The sequence below is a fragment of the Musa acuminata genome, chromosome BXJ2-4, assembly GCF_036884655.1.
Source record: "Musa acuminata AAA Group cultivar baxijiao chromosome BXJ2-4, Cavendish_Baxijiao_AAA, whole genome shotgun sequence".
NCBI classification, from domain to species: Eukaryota; Viridiplantae; Streptophyta; class Magnoliopsida; order Zingiberales; family Musaceae; genus Musa; species Musa acuminata.
In genome coordinates this window covers 11505275-11527333 of record NC_088341.1, presented here as the reverse complement: position 1 = coordinate 11527333, position 22059 = coordinate 11505275, and the positions used below count along the sequence as shown (strand labels likewise).

Here is a 22059-nt window from a genome sequence, read left to right as displayed (position 1 = left end):
TCCGCATCCGTCTTTCGATTCGAATGCCCGTTCGACCATCCCGTTTGACAGCCCGGGCACTCAGGCGGGTCCCACGTGATTTCTCGATTCCGCGCAGAGGGTAAGCACAGGGGTGGTTGGAATTCGAACCACCAAGATGACGTGCGGGCTTCAACGTTTCGACCGCGACATGGCCACGCTCCGCGTCGACGGTCGAATGCGAACGACGGGAGCACTTCACCATAAAACTCGTATTAAGTCAAATTCATGATCACCGTCCAATGACCGAGATCGAAGGAGATCCTGATCTCCCGCATAGTACTTGTACGCGCAAAAAATAAATAAAGAAGATTTCATCAATAAATCGAATTATTTCTAACCCGCTATATCATTTCTTTGGTTCGTTCATTTCCCCTCACACTTTTGTTCTCCATCTTCCTCACTTTCTCGCCCTCGTATTGATGCTCTAGGTCTCTTCGATTTCCTGTTCTTATCAGTATTCGGGCTCCTGATTACGATCGGCGTGTCGGTCGGTAGATTCAGATCCGCGATCGCTACCGGAATCTTCGACCGCTTTTTGAGTCCTTGACGGTTATTCGAATTCGGTGAAGATGAACGGATTCGTCCGCCGGCGATGGATCGATTGAAGGCGCGTTGATTTGTTCGATTCTATCACAATATGGTTCCAATGCGTTTGAATTTGTTTCGGTGTTGGTGGAATTATGTTGATGCGTTGCACTTTTGACTAAATTGGGGTATTTTGGTTCTCTCTACTCGTTTAATCTTTGCAAATTCGAATTGATTTCTTGGACTAGGGCAGCAAGGAATTGCGATATCATTTTTTAATTGATGATAAGGAGAATCGGTCTCTTAAAACCTTTGGATACTGGAAGTTTGATGTCTATTGCTTTAATAATTGCTCCGTAATGTTTCGTGGTTGATGTTATTGCCTTGCTTTTGAATGATATCATGGTTTACTGATAGAGACGGTGCTGTCTTATTTGAGTAAGAAGTATCATTTACGATTTCTGGCGGTTTAGCAGTTAAACAGCTTTTCCACGTAGTTACTTGGTTCTTATATGTGAAGGATATATGACGATTTGTCAGAATGTACGAAATTATTGGTTCTGTTTTATTTCAGCAGTTTCTGTTGGTTCTTGGAGAATGTAGAGAGTGGCTGCAATCCGTTACAATTTGGGACGATTTCTTTGTATAACTAATTATTAATTTACCTGGTCATCGAAGTTGTAGCTCTTCCTTCAAGTCTGATTACCTCACAGGAAGATAGCAGTGCTGATTATAAGAGAGTATAGAGACCTGGTTAGGATGTCATGCCATAAGGATTAGACTAGCACTAATATATGCTCCCATCACCAAAATGGTTATTATGCTTTTACCTTTCATGTATCAGGAGAAACTTGGGAAACTTCGGCAGTCAATTAGATTTGTTAGCCTGAGTTTGTGCCAAACTCTATGCTTGGGAAGCTGATAATGGTTGATGTCCTCCACGCTAGATTGAATTTTTTCCTAAACTTGGAGCTATCAGGTTCCAATATCCAAAAGACCTATGTGGGAAGAAAATTCCAGTCATCTTTCCTCAAAGAAGAATTATTCCAATCACTGTTTGCATGGCCTTGATGATGTTTTTCTCTTGATCTCAATGGAATTCCTTCACACTTGGTGCTGTTGGCATATTGCTTAAATTTAAATGGTCGAGCTTTATTAAAATCATGAGCCTTTAGCTATGTGAATTTGTTGCAATCACATGATGACATTCTTTTTAAATTATCCCTGTGGTGGAAGAGAGGCTAAATGCTTTGTTTTACATGCTCCAACTAATTATGAGTTCAAGCTTTAATTTGAAATTTTATGTGACTTTGCTCCTGTATGGTAGTGAGGTCAAATATATATTTTGTATGAGTGAATGGAAAGAACAACTTAGGAGGACGACAGTCCCAAAATTATTTGTATTTTAATTTTATCAAATATCTGATGATTAATTTGGTTAGTCTCTTTAAGCTTACATTTTCATGAAGTTTCCTCCACTGAGAGGATATTAATGGAAACAATTCTTTAGCTTGCTTCCTTGTTTGCCACCGAGTGTCAGTGCAATGCTGGATCAGGCATCACATGTGCATTATGCAACCAAAGCAGTGCTTGCACTTTTTATATCTTATGACCAGAAAATTGCTATCTTATGGCTGCTAATAAATTTGATCATCTTACAATAACAAATAGTTGTTTATTGTGGATATACGTGACCAACTATCATTTGACTTCCTGTGATGGTCCTGGCTATAGGGAATCCCAAATGTCTGTTATTCAAATTCCTGCAATTTCTTTTTATATCATTTGTGGCGTCCCATAATCCCAGTATATCTCATCTATGGCCAATTTGATTGTCGGCACTGTTATTAGTTTTATGTAAGCGATGGTGGCTGAATGCACATGTTTGGCTTATTTTGCTTTGTTTGTGACAAATGAAACATTTTGACTGGAGCATTAAGACATATGTTCTGCTGCTTATCCTATGGTTTTGGAGCATGTTAGAAAACTGGAATTCCTGCTGATCTTTTTCTTGTTTCTAAATAATTTAGTTTCACTGGTGAAATCTGTCTCAAGTTTGGCAAAGACTGGCAATTTTCAGGCATAACATCTAAAGTAGAAACACATTTAGCAGTCTTACAGCTACTTAAATGCCATTTTAGTTCCTGTAAAAGTTGACATAGATTCTTGATACACATGATGCAACCTCTACTTTGTTACATTATACTTTACTATGAAGTTTACTTCTTATTAAGAAGAACATGTGACAATTAGCTTCTCTGATTTTATGTCTGCTTGTGGAAAAGTTTGCCTAACTCAGGTTTCTTGTATCTGTAGACATTAGGAACGATGGAGGAAGGAAATTTAAAAGAAAATTACTCTGATCTTATTGGTGAGCTTTGTTTATATAGTACCCAACGTCCTCTATGGGATGAAAAGTGAGAGGAATTACTTCTATATTTTGTGTTCCTGAAAAATGGAATTGTCAGGTGATTCAACACGTTCTGAACCAGTGGCTTCTAATGCTGCTTGGTGGCACTCAGATATTGCAGAAAATTTAAAGTCTGTTTCTTTGGCTCCACGAGGAGAAACTTTGACTACTGGAGGGTTTCCATGTGATGTATGGCAAGCTGAATACTCATCTCAGGCTGCTTCTCAAATATTGTGGTCCACTGGAACTTATTCAGGATTGATACCGAATGGCTTCTATTCTATCATTCCAGTGAGAAATAGAATCTTTTACCACAGATTTTATTTTTATTTGCTGAATCTTTATTGTTTCCTTAGTTTGCTTTTATTCCTTTGAGCAACACTGAGATTTTTTCTCTTATTTAATTAATGCAGGATAAGAAACTTAAGGAGCTTTTTGACACTATTCCATCTCCCGATGGGCTTTATTCTCTTGGTATGGAAGGGTCTAAGGCTGACATAATTCTTGTAGATGCAGAAAAGGACAAGAAACTCTGCATGTTGAAGCAGTTAAGTGCGGCCATGGTGAAAGGACTATATGCGAATCCTGCTTTAATAATAAAAAAGATTGCTGGCTTGGTTAGTATTCTTTTGAATATCTTAATTGATTTATCCCACCAACTTAATTATATTTTTGACCAGGCTACTTCTCACTACGTTTTCTTTTTCTTTATAGTTAAGCAGGTTGGATTAAATGACACTTAAGGGAAGCAAATGTGCTAGTTTTATGAAATCAACCAAACCATCATATTTTGTTTTCACACGTATTTAAGAAATATAATCTTTTAGAAAATGGGTAATAGGTGCCTTTGCTGGATCATGTTTTATGTTTTATTTATAGGTATTTATATAAATATCTAAGAATACGTATTTTTAGGTTGAATATAAACATATAATATGTATAGTCATCATATAGTATAAAAATCATTCTCATTTTATCTTGTCTCATGCTTACTTTCTGGTTCAAAATTAGGTCTTTGACTTCTATAAGCGTCCAAATTCAGATCTGAGTCCTGCAAAAGCTGCAGTAGAAGATGTTTCTCATTTGATGGATAATAGAGGCATCCAACTGCTTGGACAGATTAGGCAGGGATCATGCCGGCCTCGAGCAATTTTGTTTAAAGTTCTAGCAGATGCTGTTGGTCTTGAGAGCAAACTTGTGGTGGTAGTAATCATTTCTATTATATCTTAGTATGATTAGGTTGCTCTTCATACACTGAACTATGTTGTGATATTGAGCCTATCTAAATGGTCACTTTTTCATATTATGTATTTGTATAGGGTCTACCTAATGATGGTGGTGTCAAATGCATAGACTCATTCAAGCATATGTCTGTGGTAGTTGTGCTGAATTCTGTGGAGCTACTTGTGGATCTTATGCGCTATCCTGGACAGTTGATTCCATTTTCAACCAAGGCGATATTTATATCCCATATTTCTGCAGCAGGGGAGAGCGACTCTGCTGAGTATGACTCTTGTGATTCTCCTCTCGAACCCAACAGTCCATTATATGGGCTCTCAGACAAAGTGGAAGCTGCAGGGTATGTATCATGTTTGCATTAGTATGATACCCGTTTTTTTTATTTTTTGTGATGTATATCTAGTTGTCATTTTAAACTGACATATAATTATTTGTGGGCCAATTTCCAAATATATAACATATATTGCATTTTCAGTCCATTCAATGGAGTCCTAGTGTCCTATTTTTCCTTTTACTATCACCATCCAGGGGTAATTTAAATTACTTGATCTGTTTTTTCATCTCACATGCAATAACCATTACAAAAGATTTTAATTTCCTCTAAACATCGCCAATAGATGGTGGAAGATGGAGTATTAAGCAACTGTGGTTCATATCCATATTGAAGTAGGAAAGCTCTTGGTTAAATTTTAGATTGTTTTATTGTTTTAATAGTTAAATCATTTCTCTTTATGTTGTAATACTTTTCTTGACACTATTTATGCTGCACTACCATCAATATTATCATTGCTTAATTTTACAAGAATAATATTTAACTTAGTTAGTTGGGATTAAATTGTAGTCATAAATGTAATGTTGACTCCTTAAGTAACTGGGACTCATATCTAGACTGACTTAGGGGCCAGCAACCAAGGTCATTATGTATGACTTAACAGGAAATGTAACTGCATATGTACTATATTTGCTTGAAGAATTTCTCTAGTAAGGGTTTGAATGTTCTATCTTCGGTCTCATTGTCTGTTTACATCTTTCTAATCTCTCAATTTTCCATCAAAGCCCTCTTTTCTTTATATCCTTTTCTCCGATCACTTTTCCCTTTGTCTAATATTTCTCATCATCCTTCATCTGTTGATCACTTGTGCCTTCATACACCATAAAGACTGTTGCAGCCTTTATGGAAGCACTGTTTACATTATCTATTGATCTGTTCCTTAATTTCTTCTTGAACTTTGCATAGTTAGAATCAAGGGTCTAAATGCCTTTTCTGTACCAATTTTAGCATCTATTGAAATGATATGATGGCAGCATTATAGGTGGTATACCGTCCTACATCGGCCTGCGTCATTGAATAGAGTAAATAAAATGAATGATAGATGTACCATTATCAAGCTGTAGGTTTCAATTCTAATAGTTGGTTAGACCCTCAAATGCTACATACTGGTTTGACCAATATATAAAAACTTGGTTAGACTATCTGATGAAGCATTTGTCTCTGAACTGAAATTGTGCAGACTCTGTCAGCTTTTCAAATCTCTCTCCCAAAATCCAAAAGCATGGACCAACTAACCAGAATGCTGTGTTCCTAGTTCAATCATTTGACCATCAAATATCTCTCTGCTTTATTTCTTGTACTGGGACATCAGGTTGATTTTTTTTGTCAATAACCAATAAATTTGGGGCCATAACCTGCTTGCAGACCTTCCTTTGTTTAATCCTGCATTGGCTTTGCTGAATATATGAAAAGTCTGCTTTAATTCAATGTGAATTTCTCTTTTTCAGATTGTAACTAGTGGAGCTAATTTCTTTAAGACATCTCTAATTTTTTGGAGAAAATTGTTTCAGAGCTTTCTTTCTTAAATTGTATTCGATGTCTGTTTTTACAGTAAAGCACTAGTCTTTTTTGTTGTAAGTAGAAGCAAGAAAGTAGAATGCAATTATTATAAAACCTATGGGAATCACTTAACGGATTATTGAATATTTGTTTCATATTATTTCTTGCTTTGAAGTGTTTTCTGTTGCAAAAAACGCCAAGTTTGTTGCTATTGTTATACTTTTTTATTTTTGTTCTTTTACAAGTTCCTGTGGAATTAATTGTCTTAGCTGCACCATATGTTGTTTAGTGAATTCAAATGGCTTCATCCTAATATGACAGTTCAGAGCACAATGAAACTCTCCAATCTTTGTATCAGCGGAGAGCTGACCCATCATCTAGCCTGCTTGATCATTCACTGCGTAGGGTCATGCTGAGATCAACAACTTTTGCTGAGGGAAATTTAAGGTAATATTTTGAGTTGAAATGGTCAACCATTGATTCTCGTCTCTTTCACCTTTCTTTTGCTAGATTTTAAGCTAAAGCTTATATTGTCTATCATCTTTTAATCCTTTTTCCACTTAATAACATCATATTTGAGTTTCTGCTTTATGTTCATTTCTTTGTTGGATGGCTAAATGATTGTATCACATAGTGAACCAGACATTGCAAATGCTTTTTGGAGGCGCAGCAGGAGGAAAGTTGTTGCTGGACGTACAGCTAGTTCAAGGTTTGTCTTGTTTAAAATTCTTATCAGTATATTTTCTGTGAATTTGTTCATATATAGTAGTAACAAATTGTTACATAACTGCCCTTAACCCAGGTAATGGTCTATATAATCTAGCAAATTTATGCCTTTCAAAATGGGAGAAAACATCACTTCTAAGGTTATGGGCTAGTGTACAATTTTGAGACTTACTGCATGACCATTTTGTTAAGGAGACGGTTTGTCTTAAATCCCTCATGCATTTCTAATTTTACTAGCCTAATCCACTAGTAGTTCAAGATCCATCATCTGTTTCCTTTGATTTGTGTTAACATTAAATTAACAAGACTTGCATATTTATAGGAAATTCTATGTCCATCAACAATCCTTTTTTGTTTTTTAATGCATGAGTTGTGATTTAGGAAAAAGAACTCTGTCTGCAGGTTTGTTGTGCTAAGATTGTTGTGTGCTTCATGGAATATGGATACCTTGTTATTTTGCATGTTCTGAAGGACCTTCCTTTAGTTTTCTTTTTAACAAAATCAGTTGGGAGTTTCTTAAGTGCTCAACATGTTTTTCATGACTGAGGCAACAATCTGAGCATTTATTTGCTTGTGGCAGGTTGATTTCTGATATAGTATTCCAAGTTACAAAATTCATATAATGTTTATTTAAGAAACCATAGATCCCGAAAAAGTAAATAATAATTATTTTAGCTATTACAACTGTGAGTGGACAAACTTTAAATGTCTACTGCATGCATACTTGGAGATATGCGAATGACACAAATATGGATCCATGGTGCTGCCTGGACTTGCCCGTGGACAATTTTCTTTTAGCAAAGGATACATGTGCATGAACGAGTTGATCAAATGATATATTTCAATACTTGTATCACATATTATAGTTCTGAAACGGATTAAATTTTCATAATGATAGGTATATTTGAAATGCACACAATTATCCTATAGAAAGCCTACATTTGTTTAAGGTCATGTTGTTACATCAATCTGTTACTTTCTCCTGTATCTTCTTTCATCTTTCTCCTCTTGTATCATGTTTGTAACATCAAAATTTGTGTTATTACTTGCAGTCCAAAGCTTTAGGATTACAACTTGTTTTTGTTGTATGTGCAGCCCAGAGCATCCTCTATGTAGAACACGAGGACGGTCCATGCTTGGTAGCGATAGACAGTCATTTAGAGAATATGCAGATGGTGTAACCATTTCAAGGTTCCTGAACTCTCCATTAAGTCATTTTAGTTTTTATCTTTCTTGTTCTTCAGCTTTTCTGGGTGACTATTTTTGTATAAAGTCTGATTCACACTTGCAACTGTCTTTCCAAGTTCAGCTCAATAGATTTATTATTTCTATCATTCACTTTATCATCCCCTTCCTCTGCCTGAGCTTACTCAAACCCTTTGCCCATTTGTGAAACCTTTATCAAACATGTGAACTTCAGTCACTAGTGTAGAACCTTAAATGCACGTATATCGATCACCTTGTAGACAATCAGTTTAATTTTTTTTAATGTGTATTTTAGCTATGAACGCTTGGTTGTGTTTTGTTATTCTAGTTGCAGCCGAATGCTTATGGCATACTTGATAGCAAGTTTAAGTGTTCTCAAAAACTCATTTGCAGGTCAGATGGTGCTTCAACATCTGATGCTCGTAGAATGCGGAGAAGAAGCATTAGCATTACACCCAAAATTGGGGATGATATTGTGAGGTTGATGCATGTTCTAGTTTGACTTACTTCATGCTTTTAATTCATTGAGAATTCAATAATTGATACTGCAATTCATTCTTCATCCCTACATGTTTATTTTCTGTACTTTTTGTTATATTTATGAATTAAGTATCATTAGAATTGTTTTCTAAAACAGAGTTCCAAGTTACCATATTATTTTGACCAAGGTTCGTAATTTCGTACCGTATTGGAGTTTCGATGTTAGCTCGGTACGGTACGATACTATATACCGAGCGGTATACCGAATGGTATACCGCTCGGTATATATATATATATATATATTGTTTCGTTCGATAACGGGCGGTTCATGTACCGGTCAACTGACGGACCGATATGTACCGCCCATACCGGGCTGTATTATTCGAAATTGCATACCTTGATTTTGACAATGTAATACTTCAAATGTATATCTGGTGTTATTATTACAAATATGGGTTTCCTCCAAGTATTTTTGATGATTAATATGAACCAAACACTATATGCTTATCTTATTATAAATGGGAATTTTGTTTCCACAACGCAAAATGTATAATAATGGATTTGCACAATATATATTCAGTTTATTGCATTGTGCAATTATGAATTCCTGGATGGTGATATCTTGTATATTGGTTGTCATGTTCCTATACGGCTATACCTTCTCATTTATTTTATATCTTGTTTGTTCCTTGGTATATGTGGAAACATGTCTTGTTCTTCTTGTTGTGATTTTTGTAAAACATATACTTCTACTTGTTTGTGTGAATTCAGGTAATTGTCATATGTTTTGATAGTTTTTCGTCGTTCTCATAAAGCTTCTTTTGTAGGACTGTTCGAGCAATGAATGAAACTTTAAAACAAAAACGTTTCCTGAGAGATCATGTTGTTGAAGCTTCAGGTTCATTCTCTATGAATGATAAACACAGGTTGAATGATCCATCAAGTAATGTATGTATCCTAGTTCCAAGGTTTGCTAATGCTTTCTTGTTGTTCTTGCATTCTCACTCATTTTTATGTAGACACCATATTCTCATAGATAGTTCACATCAAGGTTCGCAATATCGTACCGTACCGGTGTTTCGATCTGGGCTCGGTACCGGTACGGTACGATATACCGAGCGGTACACCCAGGTGTACCGAGCGGTATACTCAGGTGTGTCGAGCACTGTAGCACTGCTACAGTGCTACAGTGCACTCGGACCGGTAACAGGCGGTCCGCGTACCGGCAACCTGTCGGACTGGTACGTACCGCCCGTACCGGGCGGTACAGTTCGGTACTGCAGACCATGGTTCTTGACTTGTTACAGCTATATGGATCTTTTCTCCTATGTATGGTAGTACTATGAAGCAAGGTTCGCAATACCGTATCGTACCGGTGTTTCGACCTGGGCTCGGTACCGGTACGGTACGGTATACCGAGCGGTACACCCAGGTGGTACACCCAACTGGCTCTAGTAAATGTGCTTGTGCCAGTTGGTATACGAACCATGTCATAGCATGTCAACTGCTACATGCAATACTTGCATGGCAACGAAAAGGTGACCTCTGCACCATATTTGAATATTTACTATTTAAACCTGATTAGGATCCTGCTGTTGTTCACCTGTACTCTTACTCCAGGCCTACACACATACTTGGGAATAACGGAGGGCGTGACGCCCACATTGAGAATTATGTGGGTACCACCTCTACAAAGATTCAAATCAGAATCTCTTCAAAATGTAGAGGCTAAGCTTGGTTGGCTTGTTTCTGTGCACCTTTAACTTAATAAATTCCTCATCACTGGTTGATAAGGCTATTCAATATTGATGTCTAGCTCATTCGACATACTACTTTGTGTCTCTCGTGCTTACTCGATGGATACGCAGTCTTTAAGATGTATTGCATTTTTTTCTGTACTTTGCTTACTTTATGTTTCTTTGAATTTTTGTTTGGCTTTGCCTAAAGTGATTCCTGCTTTTTCTTATACTGAATGTGTGGAATTTCAACTGCATACTTAATTTTAAGCCTAATATCACTTTCTTTGGCAGGATGAAGCATCTGGAAGACTTTCTAGTACATGTAATAATTTCAGAAAGCAAACAGGTTCGACTCAGAAGGCTATATCATTGCCTTCATCTCCTCATGTATATAGGGGTGAAACTTCAGATATAAGTGGGGATTTTCTAAGAACAGAAGTCATGGAGTCAAAATGGAACAAAATTTTGCAGTCATCTTCCCTTCTGAATAAGCCTTTGCTACCCTTTGATGAATGGAACATTGTATTCTCAGAGTTAACTGTTGGGACACGTGTTGGAATAGGCAAGTAACTTGAAGAAATATATTTCTCTTGCATATCATTTCTGCATTTTGATTATGGTTTACTTTTGAGTTAAATTGACCATGCTCAAATCTTCTGTTCATGATCCTTTCTTATCCTTATCTGCAACTGCATGTTTCCTCACTCCTAGTTCTTTCACTGCATTACCAAAATCTAGCAAATGACCTATTCCGATCGTTCTTTTTAGTGATTGCTTAATTATGTATTATCAAGATACTGAAGTGCATTGCAAATGTATAACTTGAGTTGTGTACTGCGAGCAACTAGGGAGAAGCAAAATTTGTGTCAATCAATTACATCTTTACAGCAATCAGTTGCAGGTTGTCTTTATAATTGTGCAAGCCAATAAGATATATTTTCTATGTACGAATTAATCATGTTTAACACCCAAAAATTCCTTAGCTCAAAGAGGCTATCTTATAATGCTATCATTAAGGTTATGCAGAAGTTCTAATCTTGGTGCATATACAAGATGTACCATGTTAAATGATGGTTTGTACATGCATCTCCAATTGGAAGCAGTTAACTTCTTGAAGCGACTTAACAATATGCAAGCCAAGCAAAAGAACTTATAGTTAACAAGTAGGTATCGAAAGCCAAGAACATTCTGGTACATCAAAGTTTTTAATCGAAGACTCATCTGAGGTCCTAGGGGTACCCTTCCCTTTCTTTTCCATAAATGGTTCTAGGAATATCTTTCATAACATATACCAGTGTACTTTTGGTGTCAGTCAGTGATGACATACCAAACAGTCCTTGCTATTTTTTATTTGTGCGCAAAGCATGTAATATCATACCGCAACATATATATCAGTCAGAGAAGATTCTGGTATGGGTTTTAGTATTATTATTTAAATCCATTTGTTCTTACTGTTTGAATTCTAACGCCTATCACTTGCAAAAGAGTTGGTCTCAAGTTTCTTTAGCTGGACAGAACTAGAAAATGTGAAGCTATTTTCAGCAATTATTTGATCTTAAGAATTCATGCTGCCTACTATTTGTTAATGGGATATTATTGTCCTGCTAAGAATCAGAGGACAATATTGCTTAATAAATTATTTTACTTATGTTTAGGATTCTTTGGGGAAGTTTTCCGTGGCATATGGAATGGTACTGATGTTGCAATAAAAGTGTTTCTAGAACAAGATATGACAACTGAGAACATGGAAGACTTTTGCAATGAGATATCCATACTAAGGTATCACTTTCTTGCCATATATAAAGATTTAACATGGTCTTTCTGTTTTTAGATGCTTTTCTTCTTACTGCATTCTTTTTCTCTTTTCAGCCGTCTTCGGCATCCTAATGGTAATGATTTTCTACTGCCAGATAGTGATTTGGGAGGTAGATTGAGCAATGAATCTTTTGCATACAACTTTCTTCACTTAATTCTTGTTGTATATATTTTTTTTGTGCAGTTATATTATTTCTTGGTGCATGCATGAAGCCTCCACACCTGTCATTGATTACAGAATACATGGAGATGGGATCTTTATATTATCTTATACATACGAGTGGTCAGAAAAAGAGACTAAGTTGGCGTAAGAGATTAAAGATGCTTCGTGATATTTGCAGGCAAGTTTCAAGAATGACCTACTTATCTTCTTTCCTATGGTTGTGCACTGTTCTACCTCCCATATTTGTTTTTTCTGTTCTTGTTTGGTTCTCTCTTCTATATTCCTTTCCCATATCACCTTTTTTTTGTATAGAATTTCCCTAGGATAGGACGAGTTCCTGACCTTTTCTTGGTAGATGCACATTAGGTTCCAAAATTCTCATAATTTTTCTTCTTTTTTGTTCTTGTAGTCTGTCTTTTCTTCCTTTTAAATTCTTTTACTCGATTCTCAAAAGTAAGGCATCACTTGTTCTCCTTTTCTGCAGCATACATACCATCTTAAGTTAAATGTTTTATGTTCATAATCTACTAAATGTAGAAAATTTTTGAGGTTGGCACTCTATTTTTGTCGTGTGATGTTTTTTCTCTAACCTTCTAAGTCGTCCTTGCTTCTTTAGCTACTAATATTACTAAAAATATTGGCATTTTGTGTCATGGGGGTAGGCTAATACACAAGGTTCGTAATTTCATATCGCACCAGAGTTTCGAACTCAACTCGGTATGGTACGGTATAAGTATATCGAGCGGTACATTTCGGTATACCGCTCGGTGTGTGTCTATATATATATATATATATATATATATATATATATATATCCTTCTCCCCACACGAAAAACAAAAGAGAGAAAGACGACGTCATCCGGTTTCTCCACGCGCAACAAAAAAGGAAAAAGAAAGGCGACGTCACTCGGTTTCTGCCCGCATGGGGAGAAGAAATTGTTCCCTTCTCCCTATGCGAAAAAAAAAAGAAAGGACGACGTCGCTCGATTTCTGCCCGCGTGGGGAGAAGAAACCGAGGGTTGTTTCTCCCCATGCAAAAAAGTAAAAAAAGAAACGCCTCGTTCCTTCTGCCTGCGTGGGGAGAATAAACCACTTCTCCTCGCGACATCGCCGAGGCTTCTTCTCTCCCCATGCGGATGAGAAGTCGCCGACGATGACATGGCCTTATCGCCTCAGATGAGGAGGCGACATCATCTGCGGCATCCGGCGAGGGAGGGCGGCGACAGATCAGGATCGTCGAGGGAGAGCAGAGTCGGATCTTTAGGTTTTCTGTTAGGACTCTTGCTTGGAGAGTCTTAATTTAGAGGGACATTCATGTAAAACCTACCTAAGCCGACCCTTATTAAAGAGATGACGAGGCCGGCTAGGGTTAGGAGGTTGTTTCTTAGAGAAGAATTAGGAGTTGTAAAGGAATAGGAGTCTTGAGTAGGAGTCCTATTAGGAGTTAGGGTTTAAAAGCCCTATAAATAGTCATGTATTCCTCCTATTTTCATAAGCAATAGATGAATCTTTTCTGCAGCCTTTGAGCAGCAACTTGGAGGGAGGAACCCCTATAGAGTTCCAAGAAGGCCGATCCCCTAAAGAGATCAACCCCAAGTTTAGAATCTGCAAGGGTTCTAACACCTGGTATCAGAGCAGCGTTCTTGGCGTCTCGCTGCCCTTCCACAGCCATCCATCAACCCTCCACAACCGCCCAAAGCAATTCCCACAATTGCTTAAGAGATCGTTGCCAAATTCCGCCGTCATCTCCACCACCACGGATCATCCTTTGATCTCCCCGTGAATTGCAACAGGTTCTGGTTTTCTACCTTACTACTGCTGCAATTTAGTTATCCTTATTTGAAAATCCCAAAAAAATTATTCCTATATTGTTGCATAAACTTTTCGTCATAAAGTTTTCATCTCTACGACGAAAGATACATTGCAGAATTCCAACCGTATAGCACCGTCTGTTTGATCTTGCTACTGTGTTTTTTCTATCCAAATCTCTACGAAATTTTTATGACATCTTTGACATTTCCTAACAGTAGATTTCCTTTGGTTTTGTCAAAAAATTTTCAATATAAACCATTGATACTTTACGTCTAATCTGCTATATTTGAAAATCTGCACTGTAAAATTTCAGCCGCGTAGCACTGTTTGTTTGATCTTGATACTACGTTGTTTCTATCCAAATCTCTATGAAATTTTTATGATAGCTTTAAGACTTCCTAACAGTGGATTTCCCTTTGGTTTCATAAAAAATTTCTTAATATAAACCACTGATCTTTTACGTCCAATCTGCTATACCTAAAAATCTGTGCTGCAGAAAATTTCAGTCGCATATTGTTGCCTTAACCCATCTATTTGTAATCTTTTTTGAATAAAATTTCTTATACACTTCATAGATCATCTTGGCTTCCATTTAAGATTGATCTATTAAGAAATTCATCTCTAAAAACGATTTTATGTTGCTGCAAATTTTCGTCGTAACCCGCTAAAATTTTTCGACGAGAATTCTGCAATCGTAACTTGTACCAATTTCCTTGCTGTTATACTGCCGAAATTTTCTTGATTAAATTAGATATCCTTGCTGTCATATAAACTGTGATTTTGCTATCAATTCCCTCCTCAATTCTCTCAAGTTTTTGGTGGAAATTACGTCGAGAAACCGTTGTTTCTTCGACGACAATTCTACTCTTACAAGACAGCACATACTTGCTGCAACTTCCACTGATTTCTATCAAACCTTTGCTACCATCTACCACAGATCCAAAACATTCATCCACAGCCCTAAAACTCTACTAAACCACACCCTCAAACTGCACCCAAAATAGCCACAAAACAATCCTAAACCATAGCCTACATCCACCAATCCACCAACCCATTCGACCATCACCTCTCTCAACCAATACATGCCTTTTAACCCGACAACAAAAGAGAGATCTTAACATCACAGATTTGGCGGCATATACTATGGCATCTGAGGAAGTAATTAATGCTAAATTTGAAGCCTTCGAGGTGCGAATGGAGGATAAGATTCGGATGCTCTTTACCGAACTCAGATTGGGCCGACCACTAAGCCCGAAGAAATCACATCAAGGAGAGAGCTTTGCCCAATCGCACCAAGCCCGAAGATATGACTTCCAAGAGAGGGGAAGCTCTATGACCAACCTCAACTATCCATGCATGAGAGTGGACTTCCCTAGATGGGAAGAAGGAGACCCAATTGGTTGGATCTCGCGTGCGGAGCGATATTTTCGGTACCATAAAACCGCGGATGCATTTATGGTGAAAATTGCAGCTATACATCTTGAAGGGGATGCTATACAGTGGTTTGACTGGTTTGAACATACTTATGGAGTCCTTTCATAGCGACAATTCAAAGAAGGACTGCTGATCCACTTCAGACCAACCGATTACGAGAATATTGACGGACAACTAGCAAAGATTCGACAAACCTCTACCATTCAGGAGTACCAAACCAGGTTTGAAAGGTTATCTAATCAAACTCATGATTGGTCTCAAAAACAGCTATTGAGGGCTTGAAGCCGGAGATCCGAGGAGAAGTTAAAGTGCGACAACCGTATACGCTTATGGCAGCCATCTCTTTCGCACGACATCAAGAGGAGCAATTGAACCATGAAGCTCGGAGGACTAGGGTCGCTCCTCAACTACTAATACTGTCGACCAAGTCCCTACACCAAAGAGGTTAACAAGAGAAGAGCTTCGGGAGCGATATGCGAAGGGCTTATGTTGGCATTGTGACGAGCCGTGGAGCCGTGAGCATCGCTGTAGTAAAGGGGGACTTCTTATGATTGAACCGATAGAAAAGAGGTCATTGAACATTCAGAAGAGAGCCTTGAACATGAAGAAAAAGATGCAGAAGAAGAGCCACAACCGACCGAAGTTACGGTACATACACTAGTTGGCCACTCAAACCCGCAAACGATGAAAGTTGGAGGCCTTCTCAAACAACAACCGATCACTGTTCTCATCGACACGGGCATCACTAATAACTTCCTAAACAGTAAGGTTGCTGTCCATATGAACTTACCTATTGAGAATTGCAGCAGGTTTGTCGTTAAGGTCGCCAACGGACGGATTTTGATGTGTGATCATAGGTGCCCGCAGGTGAAACTATTGCTGCAGGACCAAGAGATAATTGCAGATTTCTTCCTCCTCCCTCTTGATGATCATGAGGCCATACTCAGAATTAAATAGTTGATGACATTATGTGATATTTCTTGGAATTTTATGCAACTATTTATAAAATTTTACAGTAAGGAGAAACAGGTGATACTGCATGGGAAACGTGAGGGCGATGTAACGATGATTTGCACACAACAAATGGAGAAGGTTTTGCATAAAGCATGCAGGGGCTTTTTGGTACAACTTGAGCAGCAAATTAAACGAGAGCCAATAGAATTTGAAGATCCAAACCTATTTCCTTTGCTTGCTGAATTTTCAGATATATTTGACGAGCCGCACAACCTACCTCTTACTCGTCGGCATGATCATTGTATAATGATTTTTTTAATTAAATCTCCAGCAAATACTCAGCCATATCGGTATCCACATCTCCAAAAGGATGAAATAGAAAGGATTTTAAAAGAGATGCTTGAAACATGAGTTATTCGGCCAAGTTACAACCTCTACTTTTCACCGGTGCTACTTGTACGCAAGAAGGACAGAACATGGCGAATATGCGTTGATTACCGAGCTCTCAATGACATAACCATCAAGGATAAATACCCTATTCCAGTAGTAGATGAATTGCTAGATGAAAGGGAGCACAAATCTTCACAAAGCTGGACCTTCGATCCGGGTATTATCAAATACGAGTGTATGAAGAAGTCATACCGAAAATCGCCTTTCGAACACACAACGGTCACAACGAATTTTTACTTTCTTCAACAAAAGGTGAAATATCTTGGGCATATCATATCAGAGGAAGGTGTGACGATGGACCCCTTCAAAATTGAAGCAATGCAAAACTGGCCTACCCCGAGAAATATAAAATTGCTACATGGCTTTTTGGGTTTTAACAGGCTACTACCGTAAGTTCGTGAAAAACTATGGAAAGATCAGTGCACCACTTACTTCCTTACTGGAAAAAGATGTCTTCCAATGGTCGGACAGAGCCTCCACTGCCTTCGACAAACTTAAGGCAGCCATAACGACGACGCCGGTGCTAGCGCTACCAGATTTCAACCGACCCTTCATCATTAAGGCCGATGCATCTGGAGACAGAATGGGAGACGTTCTCATGCAAGATGGTCGACCACTCACATACATTAGCAAGACATTGTCTCCCCCCTATTAAAACATGTTAACATATAATAAAGAGATGCTTGCCATTGTGCACGCAGCAACGAGGTGGAGATCGTACTTGATCAGGCGATACTTTCAAATCAAGACCGACCATAAAAGCCTAAAATATCTCTTGGAGCAGAAGATATCTTCCCCCGAGCAGAAAAAATGGATAACAAAACTTCTTGGATTTGATTATGAAAAAACTTACAAAAGGTGGAAAGAGAATGTTGTTGCAGATGCGCTTTCGCAACTACCTGAGCAAGCTGAATTTTCAGTCGTTTTACTTCCAACCAGCGACTTCCTTGAGGATATTAAGATGGAATGGCAGGAAGATTCGGAGACCAGTAAGATAAAAAAAAAAAATTATTAGAGGAAGCACCAAGCTCCGTGGCTCATTACAATCGGGACTTAAAAGAATTATGCTATAAGGGACGCATTGTGCTTGTGACAAATTCTACTTGCATCTTCAAGAGCATATTTTGGACAGAGTTATTCCATATGCAGGGTACTAAATTGAAAAGGAGTATGACATATCACCCACAAACTAACAGCCAGACGAAAGTTTTAAATAGGTGCTTGGAGACAGTCCAAAGCCACCCACCAAATATGACTACCCAAAGAGAACTCCAAACCCAGCCAAGTGCCATTATTGATCGACGGATCATGACTCGACGACGATGACCCACTAATGAAGTGTTAATACAGTGGGCGAACCTACCAATAGAAGATGCCACTTGGGAGAACTATGACGACTTGAAGATCAAATTCCCAAAATTCACGAATCATCGGCCTCGAGGACAAGGCTGATTTGAAGAGGACGGGTCTGTTAGGACTCTAGCTTGGAGAGTCCTAATTGAGAGGGACATTCATGTAAAACCTACCTAAGCCGACCCTTATTAAAGAGATGAAGAGGTCGGCTAGGGTTAGGAGGTTGTTTCTTAGAGAAGAATTAGGAGTTGTAAAGGAATAGGAATCTTGAGTAGGAGTCATATTAGGAGTTGGTTAGAAGTAGGAGTCTTGAGTAGGAGTCCTATTAGGAGTTAGGGTTTAAAAGCCCTATAAATAGTCATGTATTCCTTCTCTTTTCATAAGCAATAGATGAATCTTTTCTGCAACCTTTGAGCAGCAACTTGGAGGGAGGAACCCCTATAGAGTTCCAAGAAGGCCGATCCCCTAAAGAGATCAACCCCAAGTTTAGAATCTGTAAGGGTTCTACCATTTTCTCTTTTCTTCTCCTTCTTTCTTCTCCCTCTGTTAATACCATTCAGTAGAGGGCGGTGACGATCGATTTAGGGTGATAACGAAGTGGAAACAGCCCCAATCGATGCTACCGCCCAATAGTGGGCGGTCCGCGTATCAGTCTACTGACGGAACGGTACATACCGCCCGGTACGGATAGTATTATTCGAAATTAAAATCCTTGCTAATCCATTTATAGTTTTACACCCAATATAGACGAAAGATTCTTGCCATAAGTTGGCACCTCCAGCATGTGTATGGCATCGCCCATTCCAAATATCTTTCACCCATACTGGCACATGCTACTTGACTCAACGTGGCAACATTTTACCATTTGGCTCTGCTTGCTCATTTTGGGAAAGTTCATAAGTGATTTTCCACTCCTTTTATTTGTTAAAGTTATTCAACGGCCAAGACATGTGAATCACTAGAGTTATTCCCACAAGTAAATTATCAGTTATGGTCCACCTAGAATGATTAACTATTCAATGACATTTTTTCCTTCCAATTATCCTTTCTATAGTATAGATTTTTCATGAATTAATGCTAGTAATAAAATTATGAAAAATAGCCGACCCTAAATAGTTGGGACTTACAATTTTTTATTATTATCGTAATAAAATTATGGAACAAGCATTTTTCTAGTATTACCTGATTACTTGTTTCTTGGTTTCAAGGGGGCTGATGTGCATACATCGTATGAAAATAGTACATCGTGATCTAAAAAGTGCAAATTGTCTTGTGGATAAACATTGGACAGTTAAGATTTGTGATTTTGGTCTTTCGCGGGTAATGAAAGCTGGTCCAATGAGAGATAACTCCTCTGCGGGAACCCCAGAATGGATGGCTCCTGAACTCATACGCAATGAACCATTTACAGAGAAATGTGATATATTTAGCCTCGGAGTCATAATGTGGGAACTTTGCACTCTGAATAGGCCATGGGAAGGCATGACACCTGTTCAGGTGAGCTATGGTTTAGTTCTTGTCCAAAATATGTTCTGTTGCCACATAATCGTCTAAAGGAACTGCCATCGTCATGTTGTTTTCTGCTGTCAGGTGGTGTATGCCATTGCTAATGAAGGGAAAAGGCTGGTTATACCTGAAGGTCCTCTCAGCAGCCTAATTTCCGGTACATCAAATTTGAAGCTATAACTGGTTCTGAAATCCAAGTATATTATTTTACTAATCAACTAATAGCTATTTTGCATATCTGTTGTAGACTGCTGGGCAGAACCTGATGAGCGACCAAGCTGTCAGGAAATCCTTACCCGCCTGCTTGACTGCGAATACTCTCTCTGCTGATGGTTTATGTGGACGGTGACATGTACAGCAACTGTAATTTAGTTCCTGCCGGTTTTAGCTGTAAAGTAGTTTCTCTACTAAGTTGTAACAGGAGCTTCAAACATCTTAGGTTTCAATCGTCGTCATATAAACAATTCAATGTCAGTATCTTAATTATTCACGTTTAATGACCAATATCAGTATCCTAGCTATTCACGTGTAGTTGTAGTGATGGACCTTCTAGGATTAGCTACTGAGTTTCTGGTTTAGAAATGTTACATTTACAATACTATTCTTAAAATTGTTGGTCATGAACGTCGACAGTTGAATCCCAAACTTGCACCTAATTGACTATCTCACTGGCGAGTTTTATTATTGGTTTTTGCAGGTTATATCTGGTTATTTGATCATCTGTACAGAAACAGAGACATCTTTCTCCCAGAGTGCGCCTCCTGTTCCTGTCCTAAACAAGGCTCACCTCCTTTGTATGTAGATTGGCCAGGTTACAACTTCTACCCATTTGTTCCAAACGTATGATTTCAATCTTGACATTTACGAGGATCCTCCTCCAGCCATGGGTTTCAACATCTAATATATTCGTTGCATACATTTTCCTTTTGGTGAAGCCTGAAACTGGATAGTGCAGTTGCCACATCTACGTGGGCCACACCTTATGTGTTTTTTGCTATGTGTCCCACTCACGCATGTGATCATTTCTTTTTGTTGGGAAATCACGAGGGGTTCAGCATAAGAATCCAGTTGTCTCTTGAGATATGGATTCGTTAATAATTACTCCTTTTGTTCTATTTTTGTGATTTTTTTTTATAACTAACAGCTTTCGAATTTATAGGTTCTTCCTTGGACGGTATAATTCAAAGAGGCCTGGCCTTAGCTTTAAAGAAGTTTGGGCTTTGACTGTAGATTACTATCAGAAAAAGAGTGTCGTCTTCAAGCTTCAACTTTATAAATCCCGGATCGGACTGGGAAATCAGATTCTTGACAGATTTGATTACTAGTTAGACCATTTGATTCTTAAAAGAAAAAAAAAAGCCCTTTAATTTATAAAAGTTATCGAAGGGGTCAAGTCTAGACTCGACCAAATCGGTATTTGGTTCCATTTTGGTTAGTTATGCTTTCACCCCGTCGATGCCTTTGGATAAAAGAAAATACATTACCTAAATAGTGAAACAACCCACTATCTTTTATTCAAATTGTCCACTTTTCGCATGCGTTATTCTAAAAGTGGCTGTGTTGCTTTCATAACAAAAGACCACTCTTTGCGCTGGACAATGGATGCTCTCCATCTCGTTTTGTATAGAAACTTCACAGCCTCCTCGCACGAAGATGCTTTAGAAGATGTGCAGCCTTTGGCAAACCCTTCTTATGCAGGCATTGCTATTTGGCCGGACCGAATCAACCTCGAAGCTCACTTATGGTGATTCATCTTTCGGGCAATGTCCATTCCATCGTATCCAGTTCGTGAGCCATGGTCCCGACGCATACTTAAAAAAGAAGATCTAAGTGGGAACAGGTGAACCTCTCAACCATCGACCTTTACATTTGTTTGATCTCCTTTTTTTTTGTTGGAAAATACCAAAAGCGGCCGTTCATGCATATCTTTCTCAAAGAGTAAAGGGGCGAGGAAAAAGAAATAAAAAGTAGGCTCTCACGAAAGAGTTCCAAGTGATCAACATAGCATAATTGGGCGCAGCTTTAAGAGTCCCATTTGGTAGACCACCATACCACACCACACCAAACCAAACCAAACCTTCTCTTCTTCCACGCTAGCAACAGATTGTTGCAGGAAGGTGAGCTGCTGCTTCATCGCTTCCTCTTGTTACATGCTTGACCTCAAAATCCTCGTATTTCCTAGCCACAACCCTTCCCGTCTTCATCATTAGATTCCTGTTTATAGAAAAAGTCGGATGGCATGTGGCATACATACCTTGCTGTATTTATATATGGCAGAACCTGTCGTACCCACATTACCTGTCGTTAGAAAAGAAGCAGCTAGCTTGTGTCCTAATAATTATATTTATATATGTATGTATTTATATTACTTTTTATCATATACAAATTGATACCA

The 22059-nt window shown here is 38.3% G+C and overlaps 1 protein-coding gene across 8 annotated transcripts; it reads left to right on the top strand.

The window, feature by feature from the left end:
- The first annotated feature begins 379 nt into the window (after positions 1-379).
- On the top strand, positions 380-20682 carry LOC135583854 (serine/threonine-protein kinase EDR1-like). 8 transcript variants are annotated; one of them, XM_065103957.1, is made up of 19 exons: positions 380-628; positions 2863-2917; positions 3015-3247; positions 3370-3573; positions 3968-4159; positions 4276-4535; positions 6348-6473; positions 6661-6735; positions 7848-7943; positions 8352-8438; positions 9266-9386; positions 10469-10739; positions 11833-11956; positions 12047-12066; positions 12177-12333; positions 19367-19655; positions 19749-19821; positions 19912-20016; positions 20362-20682. In XM_065103957.1, the coding sequence occupies exons 1-18, from the start codon at positions 614-616 to the stop codon at positions 19992-19994; spliced, it is 2481 nt and encodes an 826-aa protein (XP_064960029.1). In that variant the 5' UTR covers positions 380-613; the 3' UTR covers positions 19995-20016; positions 20362-20682. The 8 variants fall into 8 exon arrangements, with proteins under 8 accessions (XP_064960029.1, XP_064960028.1, XP_064960030.1 ...); XM_065103956.1 differs by lacking the exon at positions 20362-20682 and having other exon boundaries at positions 19912-20154; XM_065103958.1 differs by lacking the exon at positions 20362-20682 and having other exon boundaries at positions 12047-12102; positions 12231-12333; positions 19912-20154.
- Positions 20683-22059: the final 1377 nt, after the last annotated feature.

Bases quoted from the DNA above. Each gene is read 5' to 3' on its own strand.
- LOC135583854 (XM_065103957.1), top strand. The intron at 2,918-3,014 runs GTGAGCTTTGTT...TGGAATTGTCAG, and splicing joins AAATTACTCTGATCTTATTG to GTGATTCAACACGTTCTGAA. The intron at 3,248-3,369 runs GTGAGAAATAGA...TAATTAATGCAG, and splicing joins GCTTCTATTCTATCATTCCA to GATAAGAAACTTAAGGAGCT.